Source organism: Artemia franciscana, chromosome 5, assembly GCF_032884065.1.
Source record: "Artemia franciscana chromosome 5, ASM3288406v1, whole genome shotgun sequence".
Classification (NCBI taxonomy): Eukaryota; Metazoa; Arthropoda; class Branchiopoda; order Anostraca; family Artemiidae; genus Artemia; species Artemia franciscana.
This window is the reverse complement of record NC_088867.1, coordinates 51,608,054-51,624,262: the sequence shown is the minus strand read 5'-3', so window position 1 is coordinate 51,624,262 and position 16,209 is coordinate 51,608,054. Positions and strand designations below refer to the sequence as shown.

Genomic DNA, 16,209 nt, shown 5'->3' with positions numbered 1-16,209 from the left:
TAAATAAAATGAAATTAAATAAAAATTAAATAATTTTTTTTACTGAAAGTAAGGAGACATTAAAACTTAAAACGAACAGAAATTATTCCGTATATGAAAGGGGTTGTCCCCTCCTCAACGCCCTGCTCTTTACGCTAAAGTTTGACTCTTTGTCACAGTTGTACTTTTTAAAACAATAAAAAGAAATAAATATAGAAATAATCCAGCGGACACTGGATAGCATTATTGGTTAAGTTTTATAGTTGTAGTTTCCACTATTTTCTTACTAAAATATATTTTCATCATATTTTGGTATATTTCTTTATGAATAACCTAATTTCAGTTCTTGAATGTGTTTGGTATAATGCGTATGTGCCACTCAATAAATTGAAAATACATTACCATTGCTTCTAGGCTGGCCATTTTTACATCTGATTTTCACAAAGAACAAAATCTCTACCTGTGAAGTTCTATTCTTCAAATGAGTTTGATTCTGATTCGTCTGATGGCAAACATCTTTTCTTTCGTTCATTCATTCATTTCAGTCATTTGAGAATTGCTCAACTTATAACTTATATATTCATATAAAAAGTTTCGAACTCTTTGGTTGTTCTGTTACTATGCCTTACAAAATTAGTTCTGCAAATATTACGAAGTTTAGTTGCGTGGGAGAATCTTTCCATGGAGGAATTTCCCGTGGGGGAAGGGAATTTTTCACGGAGGGGGAAATGGATTTAACAACATTATTTAAAAAACAATCAGCAATAAAATATAATTTTTTTTAATTTAAAGTAAGGAGTAACATTAAAACTTAATGTGAACAGAAAATATTACGTATTTAAGGGGGGTTGCTTCTCTTCAATAGCTCGCTCTTGCGCAAAAGTTTTTTTATTTAATTTTAAAAGAGGCTATTCTTTGAATTAAACAGCCTTTGTTATTCAGGAGTCACTCTTAAATACTTGAAACAAAAATCAAACTTAGGTTATTATAAGGTTATTATTAGTTACAAAAAGGAAAATTAATATGCAAATTCCCTTTTAATTATTCGTGCACGGTGAGCCAAAATCAAAAGCTGCATAAATTTAAAACGTTCAGAAATTAGATATAAAAAACATTTTTTTTAACTGAAAGTAAGGAGCGGCATTAAAACTTAAAACAAACAGAAATTATTCCGTAAATGAAAGGGGCTGTCCCCTCCTCAACGTCCCACTCTTTACGATAAAGTTTTTAACTGTTTTAAGAAGTAGAGTTGTGAGCCACAATTGAAACCTACATTAGTTCAAAAACGGTCAGAAATTAAATAAAATAAACATCTTTTTTAACTGAAAGTAAGGAGCGACATTAAAACTCAAAACGAACAGAAATTATTCCTTATATGAAGGGGTTCGTCTCCTCCTCAATACTTCGCTCTTTACGCTAAAGTATTTTTAGTAATTTAAAAGGGCTATTTATTCTAATTAGACGGTCTTTGTGGTTCAGGGGTCACTCTTGAAGGATTGGAACAAAATTCGAACTCTACTGTAAAGAACGAGGTATTGACGAGGGGACAAACCCCCTCATATACGTAATAAAACTATACGAACATAGAAGTTTGTTACGTAAGCTAATTTGTAAGTTGCGCATTTGTATAACTAATGAAAACGTTCGTAAATAAAATTAAAAGTTCTAGTGGCTTTTTTAAGTAATCAAAAGTTAGAGGGTAACTAGGTTCCCTCCATCACCTTTTTTTCAAAATCGTCCAATCAAAACTTTGAGAAAGCCATTTAGCCAAAAAAATAAAATTAATATGCAAATTTCGTTTTTATTATTCATATACGGTGAGCCAAAATCAAAACCTGCATTAATTCAAAAACTTTCAGAAAATAAATAAAATGAAATTAAATAAAAATTAAATAATTTTTTTTACTGAAAGTAAGGAGACATTAAAACTTAAAACGGACATAAATTATTCCGTATACGAAAGGGGTTGTCCCCTCCTCAACGCCCTGCTCTTTACGCTAAAGTTTGACTCTTTGTCACAGTTGTACTTTTTAAAACAATAAAAAGAAATAAATATAGAAATAATCCAGCGGACACTGGATAGCATTATTGGTTAAGTTTTATTGTTGTAGTTTCCATTATTTTCTTACTAAAATATATTTTCATCATATTTTGGTATATTTCTTTATGAATAACCTAATTTCAGTTCTTGAATGTGTTTGGTATAATGCGTATGTGCCACTCAATAAATTGAAAATACATTACCATTGCTTCTAGGCTGGCCATTTTTACATCTGATTTTCACAAAGAACAAAATCTCTACCTGTGAAGTTCTATTCTTCAAATGAGTTTGAATCTGATTCGTCTGATGGCAAACATCTTTTCTTTCGTTCATTCATTCATTTCAGTCATTCGAGAATTGCTCAACTTATAACTTATATATTCATATAAAAAGTTTCGAACTCTTTGGTTGTTCTATTACTATGCCTTACAAAATTAGTTCCGCAAACATTGCGAAGTTTAGTTGCGTGGGAGAATCTTTCCATGGAGGAATTTCCCGTGGGGGAAGGGAATTTTTCACAGAGGGGGAAATGGATTTCACAACATTATTTAAAAAAAACAATCAGCAATTAAATATAATTTTTTTTAAACTTAAAGTAAGGAGTAACATTAAAACTTACTGTGAACAGAAATTATTACGCATTTAAGGGGGGTTGCTTCTCTTCAATAGCTCGCTCTTACGCAAAAGTTTTTTTTTATTTAATTTTAAAAGAGGCTATTATTTGAATTAAACAGCTTTTGTGATTCAGGAGTCACTCTTAAATACTTGAAACAAAAATCAAACTTAGGTTATTATAAGGTTATTATTAGTTACAAAACGGAAAATTAATATGCAAATTCCCTTTTAATTATTCGTGTACAGTGAGCCAAAATCAAAACCTGCATACATTTAAAACGTTCATAAATTAAATATAAAAAACAGTTTTTTTAACCAAAAAGTAAGGAGCGGCATTAAAACTTAAAACAAACACAAATTATTCCGTAAATGAAAGGGACTGTCCCCTCCTCAACGTCCCACTCCTTACGCTAAAGTTTTTTACTGTTTTAAAAAGTAGAGCTGTGAGCCACAATTGAAACCTGCATTAGTTCAAAAACGCTCAGAAATTAAATTAAATAAACAACTTTTTTAACTGAAAGTAAGGAGCGACATTAAAACTCAAAACGAAGAGAAATTATTCTTTATATGAAGGGGTTCGTTCCTCCTCAATACCTCGCTCTTTACGCTAAAGTATTTTTAGTAATTTAAAAGGGCTATTTATTCTAATTAGACGGTCTTTGTGATTCAGGGGTCACTCTTAAAGGATTGGAACAAAATTCGAACTCTAGTGTAAAGAACGAGGTATTGACGAGGGGGCAAACCCCCTCATATACGTAATAAAACTATACAAACATAGACGTTCGTTACGTAAGCTAATTTGTAAGTTGCGCATATGTATAACTAATGAAAACGTTCGTAAATAAAATTAAGTTCTAGTGGCTTTTTTAAGTAACCAAAAGTTAGAGGGTAACCAGGTTCCCTTAATCACCTTTTTTCAAAATCGTCCAATCAAAACTTTGAGAAAGCCATTTAGCCAAAAAAATAAAATTAATATGCAAATTTCGTTTTTATTATTCATATACGGTGAGCCAAAATCAAAACCTGCATTAATTCAAAAAAGTTCAGGAATTAAATAAAAAAAAAGTTTTTAACCGAAAGTAAGGAGCGACATTAAAGTTTAAAAAGAACAGAAATTATTCCGTATATGAGGGGGTTCGTCTTCCCCTCAATACCTTGCTCTTTACGCAAAAGTATTTTCAGCCATTTCAAAAGAAATATTTATTCTAATTAAACGGCCTTTGTGATTCAGGGGTTATTCTTAAAGACTTGGAACAAAATTTGAATTTTACTATAAAGAACAAGGTATTGACGAGGGGACAAACCCCCTCATATACATAATAAAGACATACGAGTATAGAAGTTCGTTACGTTATTTAATTTGTAAATTACGTATATTTATTACTAATAAAAACTTTAGTAATTAAAATTAAAAGTTCTAGTGGCCTTTTTAAGTAACCAAAAAAATTGGAGGGTAACTAAACCTCCTCCCCTGCCCCTATTTCCCAAAATCGTCCGATCATTCATAACTTCGAGAAAGCCATTTAGCCAAAAAAAAAAAAAAAATATATATATAAAAATTTCGTTTTAACTATTCATGTCCGGTGAGCCAAAATCAAGACCTGGGTTAATTCAAAAACGTTCAGAAATTAAATAAAAAAAAACAAGTTTTTTAACTGAAAGTAAGGAGCGACATTAAAACTTAAAACGAACAGAAATTGTTTCGTATATGAAAGGGGCTATCCCCTCCTCAACACCCCGCTCTTTACGCTAAAGTGTTTTATTGTTTTAAAAATAGAGTTATAAGAAAGAGTCAAACTTTAGCGTAGAGAGATGGGCATTGAGAAGGGGACCGCCCCTTTCATATACCGAATAATTTCTGTTCGTTTTAAGTTTTAATGTCGTTCCTAACTTTCAGTTAAAAAAAAACATGTTTTTTATTTAATTATGACTGGATGGAAATATTTCAACCCAATAAGAATGTGAAAACAGTAATTGAAAGAAGCTGAAACCATGCAAAATTGCTTTAGTTACAACCCGTCTAATGTTCCTACTAAATTATCAGAGAATACTTTTTGCTTCAATATATACATTACGGGTTAATTTTTTTTCGGGAGGGGGGATCCATTTCCCAATAGAAAAGGTTTAATGTACATATTGCTGTAAAACAAAGAAGATGTAGTCTTCAGTGTCAAGAATTTTGTGCAATTTAACGTATTTCCCCTTTTGAGATAAAATGAAATTTTAGACCCTGACGCTGATTAAATAAAAAAAAATAGTTTTTTAACTGAAAGTAAGGAGTGACATTAAAACTTAAAACGAACAGATATTACTCCGTATATGAAATGGGTTGTCCCCTCCGCAATCCCTCACTCTTTACGCTAAAGCTTTTAATTGTTTTAAAAAGTAGAATTGTGGCAAAGAGTCAAACTTTAACGTAAAGAGCGAGGGATTGCGGAGGGGACTCCAATTTTTTTAATCACTTAAAAAGGGCACTAGAACTTTTCATTTCCGTAAGAATGAGCCCTCTTGCGACACTCTAGAACAACTTGGTCGATACGATGACCACTGGGAAAAAAAAATCAAAAAAAAAATAATAAACACGCACCCGTGATTTGTCTTCTGGCAAAAAATACGAAATTCCACATTTTTTTAGATAGGAGCTTGAAATTTTTGCTGTAGGGTTCTCTGATACGCCAAATGCGATGGTGTGATTTTCGTTAAGATTCTATGACTTTTAGGGGATGTTTCCCCCTATTTTCCAAAATAAGGCAAATTTTCTCAGGCTCGTAACTTTTGATGACAAAGACTAAATTAATTGACTTATATATTTTACTTATATATTTAGAATCAGCGTGAAAATTCGATTCTTTTGATGTATCTTTTAGCATCAAAATTCCGTTTTTAGAGTTTCGTTTACTATTGAGCCGGGTCGCTCCTTACTGCAGTTCGTTACCACGAACTGTTTGATTCTGACTTTATTAATAAACATAGTTACAGGTTTTTGCAATTTACAACTACTGCAAATACAAATACAATTCGAAGTAAAAGTAAAAAAAATAATAGTGCCTGTGGAGTTTGCTGTTCGATACTTTCTTCTTTTTTTTTGGGGGGGGGGGGAAGGGGGCATCCATTTCCCTATGAAAAGGGGGTGAAACACGATTTGAGGTAGGATAAAGTAGACTTAGTCTTCAATTTCAATTATTGTGTGCATTTTAACATATTTTCCCTTTTAAGGGGGGATGGAGGTCTGTAGATTATCTGCGACCAGCTTCCTTAAAAAGATTTGATCTTGCTCTTCCCTAGCAATACCCAATGCTAAGAAATAAGTCTTACAAATACGTCAAGTTCTGCCCGTGTCAAGAATATAAAGATGGTTTCTCTTGGGTTGTGCTTATTCGCAAGAGGGTTCATTCGAACGGAAATTAGAATTTATCGTGCTCTTTTTAAGTGACCAAAAATGAGGGCTACTAGGCTCCCTCCTTCGCTCATGTTTTTCCCAAAGTCACTGGATAAAAATTTTGAGATAGCCATTTTGTTCAGCATAGTCGAAAAATCTAATAACCATATCTTTGAGGATGACTTAATCCCCCACAGTCCCCGGGTTAGGTGGGAGCATATTTCCATGAATGATATCTACATCCCCCACAGTGGGGCTTGCGTGGGAGGATATCTCCATGAAGAAATTTTTTATTGGTGAAGATAATTTTCCGTGAAGGGGTGCCGCCGGATTTCCCAGTATCAAACAATTCGTGGAAACGAACTCCTATCTACAAGAATGTGGAATTTCGTAATTTTTGCCAGAGGACCGATCACGGGTTCGTGTTTATTTGTTTTTGTTTTTTTTCCCATTGTGATCGTATCGACCACGTGGTCCTCGAATGTTGCGAGAGGGCTCATTCTAACGGAAATTAAAAGTTCTACTGCCCTTTTTAAATGACCAAAAAATTGAAGGGCACCTAGACCCCCTCCTACGCTCATTTTCCCCAAAGTCAACGGGTCAAAATTCTGAGATATCCATTTTGTTCAACATAGTCAAAAAACCTAATAATTATGTCTTTGCGGACAACTTACTCCCTCACAGTCCCCGGAGGAGGGGCTACAAGTTACAAACTTTGACCAGTGTTTACATATAGTAATGGCTATTGGAAAGTGTACAGACGTTTTCAGGGGAATTTTGGATAGGGAGGGGATTGAGGGGAGGGGGTTACGTAGGAGGATCTATCCATGAAGGAGTTTGTCATGGGATGAGAGAATTTCCATGAAGGGGTGCAGGATTTTCTAATATTATTTAAAACAAAAAACAATGAAAAAATAAATATGTAAAATGTTTTTTCAACTGAAAGTAAGGAGCAGCATTAAAACAAAACGAACGGAAATTATTACGCATATGAGGGGTTCATTTCCTCCTAAATACCTGCTCTTTACGCTAAAGTATTTTTAGTAATTTTAACCATTTATTCAAAGGCCTTCCTGATTCAGGGGTCATTCTTAAAGAATTGGGACAAAATTTAAGCTTTAGTGTAAAGAGCAAGGTATTAAAGAGGGGGCAAACCCCCTCATATACGTAATAAAATATACGAATATAGAAGTTCGTTACAGAAGTTAATTCGGAAGTTACGTATTTTTTTTTTTAATAAAAATGTTCGTAAAAAATTAAAAGTTCTAGTTGCCTTTTAAGTAACCAAAAGACTGAAGGGCAACTAGGCCTCCTCCCCCACTCCTTTTTTCTCAAAATTGTCCGATCAAACTAAGAAAAAGCCATTTAGCCCCCCCCCCCCAAAAAAAAATGCAAATTTCGGTCTAAATATTCATGTGCGGAGAGCCAAAATCAAAACATGCACTAATTCAAAAACGTTCAGAAATTAAATTAAAAAAAAAGTTTTTTAACTGAAAGTAAGGGGCGACATTAAAACTTAAAACGAACAGAAATTACTCCGTATATGAAAGGGGTTGTTCCCTCCTCAACTCCCCGCTCTTTCCGCTAAAGTTTTTCACTGTTTTAAAGAGTAGATTTGAGAGAAAGAGTCAAACTTTAGCACAAAGAGCGGGACTTTGAGGAGGGAACAGCCCTTTCATATACGGAGTAATTTCTGTTCGTTTTAAGTCTTAATGTCGCTCCTTACTTTCAGTTAAAAAAACTCGTTTTTTTTTATTTAACAAATATAGAATTTAAAAAACGATCAGAAATTTGCATGCTATCAATGCTACTACAACTACTACCATACTATTCCGTGTACATTATTAAGGGGAAATTTAAACTAAACCAAAAGACGCTATGTTCATGTACATTGTCAAAATAGTGTATCTCAAGAGCTGATTTGGGTATTGAGTTGAAACTTTCAGAGAATAATTAAAGGGGGGGGGAAGATTATGTCACCAAAAGACAATATGTGTACACTAGTTATGGGGAGGAGGAATTAAAAGGTTTTTTAGAACATCTTAATTTCTGGGGTCTCGTGTGGGTGAAATTATTCCGGGTAGTATGAATATCGATCGAATCGGTTTATGAACCTTCTCTACGTTGAATCTAAAATTATACCGAGTGTCTCGCTCGAGCAAAATAATGGTCCGTCTACGCAGTTTATTCCTGAAGAATGTGATGTGTCAGCTTATAATGAAGCCAGTAAAATTAATTATAGCATTTGAAGTTGTTAAAAATATGAAAAATTATGCAGCTGGATCTAAACTCATTGCTCTAAAGGTTTTCCGTGGTGTTTACCCTGTGATCTGTATGGAATTCGTGTTTTTAATTAATGAGTGTTCAAATTTGAAGTGTAAAAAAAAACAGGTGAAACCTTTGTTTGAAGGAGATAACTCTTAAATATATGAGTGAATTGTGAACTTCCTTGATTCAAGACTATTTTTTTGCTCTGCTCAATTTAGCTTTACGAAAGCGATGTCGATCAAGCAGGCTATTTTTAATGTCATTCATTAATGATGCATTGGTCTGTGGTCTGAAAAATGCGTCAGTATTCTTAGACATCAAGAAGGCCTTTAACTGCGTGGAATGTTATTTATTGGTGAAAAAGTTGGAGAATTGTGGTATTTGGAGTAATTTATTGCAATTATTAAGTTCTTTTCTGAATAAATGGACCCAGTGCGTAAAAATAGGGGATTTTAAATCAAGTGACCAAAATATAAAACGTGACGTTTCTCAAGGATCAGTTCTGGGCCCCCTATTGTTTTTATCTATGTAAATGATTTGGATAAGTGGCTGGTAAGCTGAGGTCTGTTAACTAGTCTAGTATCTAAGGTTAAGGCTATTTTTACAGAGCTTTGCAGATGATACTCATTATACGGTGGCTGATAGGACAAAAAAGGAGCTGCTAAATCTTTTGAAAAGTGGTATGCTAAAAGTTGAAAAATGGATGAGACTGAATAAACTAAAGTTGAACCACAAGAACAGCTACTTGGTGATAAATAGTACATTTCATAATTATTATCCTTGGATTGAGCAGATCCAGTTAAGTGGAAACATCATCTTACGTGCTAAATCAGTGAAGTTTATTGGAATTGTACTGACGAGTGCATCAGCTTTAACAATCATGTTCATCACATTTCTGCCAAGATTATTCATCGGAATAATAAGAAAACTTAAGCATATTTTCCCAGATAATATCCTAGGGACATTTTATTTCCCTCCTATACATACACAGCTAGTAAGTTCTAAAACAATTTGTTGGCAAAGTGCTTCAGCGGTCTTTTCTTTACCGGTTGGTAAAGTGCTCACGAGCGTAATACAAGGATTTCAAGTCAGTATAGGATCCTAAAGTAGTTACTACGCGATCAAAGTTTTTTGTGTCCCATGTTTATCCTAGTGCCTGTAATACTTTAGCAGATATTAAGTTCGTAAGTTCCGAAGTTTGCTGAAAGACCATTGTTTGATCTTTGGTTTGATGGATTGATGATGGATGGTATCAAATGGTTTTTTATTTGATTTTTTGTCGTTTCTGTTTTTGTTTTTGGTGTTTAATTGTCATCACCTTTCATAAGTTGATTTATATATAGGTCTAGAGGGATGATCGTTTTACCTAAAAAAGCTTTGCTCCAGGTTTTATTTTTTGTCTATTGTTGATGAATAAAACTCTTCTTTCTTAAAAAAACAAAAAAAAAACAAAAAAAAAAAACAGGGATGACAGATTGCCGAAGATTGTCCTTTTTGGCCAATTGTTTAGGTTAAACAGAAAGAAATCGTCCGCGGTTGGGGTGGAAGGATGTCATAAAGAGTGATTAAAGGAAATAGGAATTTCATGGGAGGGTGTAAAGAGGGAGGCTTTGAATAGACTGAGATAGAGGAAGAGCGTGCGCAGCTGTGTTGGCCTTAGGTGGCTTGGTGCTGCTGTGAGTTGTTAGTAGTTGTAGTTGTACAGCCAAGAAATCAGCCCTAATACCACTTAAAATCCTACAGAACACTGCTGTAAGAAAAGCCATTAGCATGTATTGTTATGGAAGAAAAGAAAATCGACGAGTCAGGCTCCGAGAAACTTTGCAACATAGCGTAGGGAAACAGCAGAGGTCTCCAATTGGCTAATTAATTAGACATTTAATCGCAAAGCACCCAACAAACGCACAACTTTACTTTTAACGCAAATTAAATAATTCCATGTATTAGTGAATTGTTTGCCAAACAATTTGTGACGAATTTCGAAATACTAAAACACCGAATATGATATCCACCGAATATAATTTATTAATGTCCATATCATAATAATACAATGAAGCACTACATATCAAAAATATTTTGCATTGTATGTTTTGTACTGCTAGTCACTGTTCTTGAATTACATCAGTACAAAGACATAAGTGGCAAGAATAGATGCTACCTGAAAAAGAACACAAATCCCAGTGGTCCAAGAATCTTGCGAGAGGGCTCATTCTGCCGAAATTCAAAGTTTTAGTGCCCCTTTTAAGTGACCAAAAAAATTAGAGGGCACCTAGGCCCCCTCCCACACTAACTATTTTCCCAAAGTCACCGGATCAAAATTCTGAGATAGCCATTTTATTCAGCGTAGTCAAAAACCTTATAACTATGTCTTTAGGGACGACTTACTTCCCCACAGTCCCCGTGGGAGGGGCCACAAGTTACAAACTTTGAACAGTGCTTACATATAGTAATGATTATCTGGAAGCGTACAGACGTTTTCAGGGGGATTTTTAGGTGGAGGGGAGGGGGGTTGAGAAGAGGGGGATATGTTACAGGAACTTTCTTTGGAGGAATTTGTCATGGGGGAAGAAAAGTTTCATGAAGGGAGTGCGGAATTTTCTAGCATTATTTATAAAAAAATAACAATGAAAAAATAAATATGAAAGTTTTTTCAACTGAAAGTAAGGAGAAGCATTAAAACTTAAAACGAACAGAAATTATTACGCATATGATGGGCTCACCTCCTCCGAATACCTCGCCCTTTTCGCTAAAGCATTTTTAGTAATTTCAACTATTTATTCTACGGCTTTTGTGATTCAGGGGTCATTCTTAAGAAATTGGAAAAACCTCTTGTTTTCCCTGCTACTTTCTCAACACCATCTTAAGTCTGCGCTATAGCCACGCCTGTCGATAAAGAGCCAGTCTTTATGAACTGCTCATGCTCTCTGTTGATAATAATGTCAAACTCGCGCTACTGAAGTGTATGATTTTAATGGCTATTTTTTAGTTTGAAAAGTATATGACAGTGGATGTGAGGACATTTGAGTTGAACTGTGACCTTAATCAATAATAAGAAAGCACAGTCCAAATTTGTTCACAAGGATTTTTATTTATATGTACCCTGTGGTGCAATGGTGCAATGAAAAAAATAATCCGTAAAATTCGTGGGGTTAGAATTAGCTAAAATTTAGCTAAATAATAATTTCAGATGAGAATCAGTTTATTTTGTTCTGTTGGTATTATTATTTGACTTTTTTTTGCCGGTAGTATTAATTTGCATTCTCATTTTCATTATAATACCAATGATACTACAATAATGTCATGCAAAATGGTAAATGATACTATAATAGCCTCATTTTGTTTTGTTGGTACTATCATTTGACTTCTTTTTTGTCAGCAGTATTAATTTGCATTCTCGTTACACTGTACCGTACAACTAGCTTATAGATGTGTAATTACGGATTTTTTTTTTATAACTTTGGCGTTCTATAGACAGTTACAATCATTAGATTACATTCGAAAGCGTTTATTAAAACATATTAAATTGGTCGTTTACCCGTGCGTCTTAATGTGCTTAATAAGTTGCAGTGCGTTCCTATCTCAATAGGAAATTTTAGATTATCTATTACGATAGATTAAAATTCTTCCTGTTGGAAATCTTTCTCAAAAGGTGCCATGGGGCTAAAAAAAATTAATTCCATTTTTTATTTAAATTCCGTTTTTTTATGCAATAGGAACAGCATAGGTGTATAGAGAGGGAAAGCTAAATCATTAGACTTTGATCATTTCTTCCAATTTTCAACTAACTCGCGTAAAATTAATTCTATTGATTGTTAGTTTTAGTAATAAACTTATTTTTCAATAAACTATTATAACTGCCATTATTCTATGAATAATTGTAATAAATTACAATTAGCTATTCTGAACGCGGGGGATATTATTTAAACCCTTATTCGGCATGTAGGTAGGAAGACTGTTGCTTGGACAGTTACAAAAATTACGTTTGAAATTTGAGTATAACTCAACTCACCAAATCATTTACGAGATATATTACTGCCGTTATAATCATGTCAAGAATCGAGTGCGCTCGGATCCTGAACTACGATATTTGGCTTTGCTTGACTTGACTAAAGTCAAGGCAACCGTAGTTTGCACTGTTCTGACGTTCCGTAGTTTGATAGTTCTGACGAAGTAGGAACGTCAAAAGTTTGCTCTGAATCAGTAAAGTAACTGTTAAATTGTAAGGGCAAGTTTTCAGAGGAATTTCTACGGAATCTTTTTAACTACATTAAGATTCAGTTCGACCAATAGGAATTTTATTCGGACAGCTACATATGGACTTAAATTCAGCACATCAATAATTAAGAAAAATGAATAATTACTGGATTTTCAAATCAAGTTCAACTTAAATGTAGTACAATAGTCTCTTTCGAGACAAGTACAACTACATTCCACATCTTAAACTTTTAGAATGGCCGAACTGATTGTCCTTCAGAAACTTACTATTTTCTTAAATCTTTATCAAAAATCCTAAAATCAATAAGTGAAGTTCTCAATATCCTTAAATGACTACGCACTGACTCTTCTTGGGGACAGAAGTTCCAAAAAGTCAACTATAATTCGAGGGTAGTCAGAGTGGTTGTGACTATGGAGGGTAAAATGCTTGAAGTTGACTGTACTTCAGCTAAAGTCCAAGGTTTGAACGCACTCTTTGCTTTTATTAACGGGTATGGATCGGACTTAAGTCATCATCGTCATAATAAACGGTGGTAGTTTTGGGGGTTCAGTGGGACTATGTATGTTCATTAACCTACAAACCTCAAAAGGTTGCAATTTAATCTATGCAATGCAGAAACACTATCGACCCTGAATCGATGACCTTCATACGGCTTAATCTCTGTTTATTCTTTTGTTAGTCTTAAGAAAAATCATTATATCTTGATCGAGGAGTTATCTGCTCCTTCTTTGTTACATCTAAGGTTTGTTTTGTTTTGTGTAACGTGTACCTGATTATAATATGTTCGAAGTTTGTAAACGGAACGCTCCAGTATAAACTATTGTATACAATATCTTTTCAGTTTCCTAGGGGATGTTTCCGCTCAATGAAGTTTGTAATTTAAGACTTTTGTGTGCTTAATTGTAGTGAGAAATTTTTTTTATTTAACTTATTAAAGTACCAAGTACCCCAAAAATAAATTTGGATATTTGAATTAGTTAATCCGCCGTAAATAACTATACATATCTTTAAAAAATTAGGAAAAAAATGGAATATATTTTTTAACGAAAAAAAAGCATTCATATTCAGTTATTGGTACTAGCGAGTGCCAAATTAAAAAAAAGAAGTGTGAGTGAAAAATCAGTAAAAAGTAATCTAAAAACAGATGGAAGCACCAAACAGCTTTAGAATGTGTAGCTTTTCTTTGAAAATGCAGTTGTCCTGATGTTCAAAATTTTAGGAACGAAAAGGATTGTCAGACATAATTAATTAGTTTTCCTTATTTATTTTCCCAGTCCCACGCTGCTACCGAAGCCTTAAAAACTTCTTAATTTTGGATCAGCTCAAAGAAAAATCTTAGGTAATCACGGTTTTTGGGTAGGAATGGACTTTAACTTGGTCGAAAGGGCTAAAATAATTTTATTGCGATGTTCTTGTTACTTCAAGTTTTTTTAGTGGGGGCTTGATTGTAGAAAATGTTTGAAGACATGCACCTGCCTTATGAATCCTTACAAAAATTATCCTTTCGTATAAACTTGATTATAAAATTGAGGTTTTAATTAAATTTTTTTTCTTCCCACTCCTTAACTTCGTTTACCAATTTTGCTTACATTATTCGACGGGTATTAACTCTTGTCATTTCTGCTGAAAGTGCAGTTAAAATCTTTGTATGTTTGTTAAAACAGTTTTTTTTTTTTTATAAATGATTACAGGAATAAAATTGTTCTTATGTTCAAGTTGTGTTTCATATGTAACCAATGTAGCCTGTAACTTATATGAAGAAGGGAAACTTTTTTTATAATGGTAGTGGGTAGTGCTAACCATTGATGAGAATATTTCTGAGTCTGAAGTAATCTTGTTAAAACATACTTTTCTATAAACTAGCTTACCACGTATTGAAAGCCGTATCCAGGACTTTCCTTTTTTTGGGGGGGGGATATCATATGAATGAAGAAGCAGGGGTTTGCCTTCCGGTAATGAAAAAAGGCATTCATATTCAGCTATTGGTATTGGCGAGTGCCGAATTTAAAAAAAAAAGTGAAAAAAAATGTGAGTGAAAAATCAGTAAAAAGTAATCTAAAAACAGATGGGAGCAGGGTGGTAGTGGGGTGTTTTGACGTTATGGCTATACCATCCGAGGTAAAAGTAATTTTTTTTTCCTTGATTTTGTTGATCTATTTTATTATCTCTCCCATATATCATGTCCTGACATTTGGAAGGATGTTGTTTGAAAAGGCAGACCCTAAAGGGAAACTTTTTTCATTATATAGTAGCGCTACCCACAGATGAGAATATTTCTGAGTCTGAAATAATCTTATTAAAATATACTTTTCTATAAACTAGTTTACCACGTATTCAAAGCCGCATCCAGGACTATCATTTTTGGGGGAGGAGGATATTATATGAATGAAGAAGAAGGGGCTTGCCTTCTGTGTTTGGCTGTCTCAAGCAAGGGTTTTGTTTACTTGTATTCTTAAGACAAATTTTCAAGTCACAGTTTGTCAGTTTTTTAGGAGAAATAGATTCCACCTGCATTTTCCAGTTTAATTTACGAGTCAGAGGCATATTTCAGGAAGTTTTCAAGCTGAATAATCCCTGGATACGGACCTACACGCATTGAAATATAGATGTGGTGCCTTGTCTCATAAAAAGCGGATTAAAGAAATTAGGAGGCCTGGATGAAAGCTCTTATTCGGTGTCTTTTTTAGACGCAATGTCTCAAATATGCTATTATAGCACTTTTGTCAACGACAGGGAGCTTTATGCTTCTGCTTTTGAAACCTGCTTTATTATTGGTATACTTTTCATTTGGTTTTGGTCTCTATAACTTGAAGTGGGTATCATCTCGTTTGGACAGCCAGGAGCAGAGAAAAGCTTCTGATGCACTAGCAATCAGTACAATTTTATCCGTGTCATAATTGCCATCTTCCGTTAAAACACCGTCAAAATACCAAAATTAACAAAATTCTTAGATTTCTAAATGCCAACAACGAAATTATTAACTATTGAATATGACTTGTTTTTCTGGTATTGATCTGCAGGCCAGTGGAGATCGCCTTCTCTACTAGGCGATCTATATTTTACTGCATATCTTCTTGCAAAGGCGATAGAAGGGCTACACCATCTTTAAAACCACTATCGCAGAGCGACCGCTCGGGATGCAGTTCAAGTCCTTTATGAGTGTTTGCAACCTTTTAAAACCATGTAAATGATTATAGCAAAAAGTGTCATGGATAAGACACCTCCCTACCAAACAAGATTTTGACAAAAATCAATTAGTCAAGCCGTTTTCAGTTTACACTGCGCACAGCTGTTCCTCGTAGATATTTAATCATAAGTAAAATGTCAAAGAGAGTTTCATTATTCAGTAACATTTATCTCATAGTTCCATGTGGAAAGAGTCGAATTCTTTCAAAAAGCCAAAAGGGTCAAGCAATACCTGCTTCAAGTCGAAGCAGTAGGCATACCCAAAGGCATGGTGGACAAAATGGCTATCTCAAAATTTGGATAGGATGATTTTGGGAAAAAAGTGGCGGGGGTATGTGACCTAGTTTCCGTCTAATTTTTTTGGTTCTTAAAAAGGGCACTCTGATCTTACCATCTCAATTTCCAGATTACAGAAAAAAAAATACCAGCTTTGTAGACCAATCAGTTATAATTAATTGCGTTGAAATGATTTCAAAGCTCTAGATTGATGATATTTTCTTTTAAAATGGGAAAAATTATAGTTAC

The 16,209-nt window shown here is 34.0% G+C and overlaps 2 protein-coding genes across 10 annotated transcripts in view; both read left to right on the top strand.

The window, feature by feature from the left end:
* Nucleotides 1-16,209, top strand: part of LOC136027568 (microtubule-associated protein futsch-like) — a 682,876-nt gene that overhangs the window by 384,418 nt on the left and 282,249 nt on the right. The window lies entirely within an intron of this gene.
* LOC136027570 (cap-specific mRNA (nucleoside-2'-O-)-methyltransferase 1-like) overlaps nucleotides 1-16,209 on the top strand; it is a 46,998-nt gene that overhangs the window by 23,734 nt on the left and 7,055 nt on the right. The window contains exon 8 of one of the 3 annotated variants that reach the window (XM_065704950.1): nucleotides 8,890-9,707. The exons of the other annotated variants lie outside the window; for them this stretch is intronic. Within the exon in view, the coding sequence (XP_065561022.1) occupies nucleotides 8,890-8,903 (14 nt within the window). The 3' untranslated portion in view covers nucleotides 8,904-9,707. Of the gene's footprint in view, nucleotides 1-8,889; nucleotides 9,708-16,209 lie in introns of those variants that run through there. 3 annotated transcript variants of the gene reach the window in all.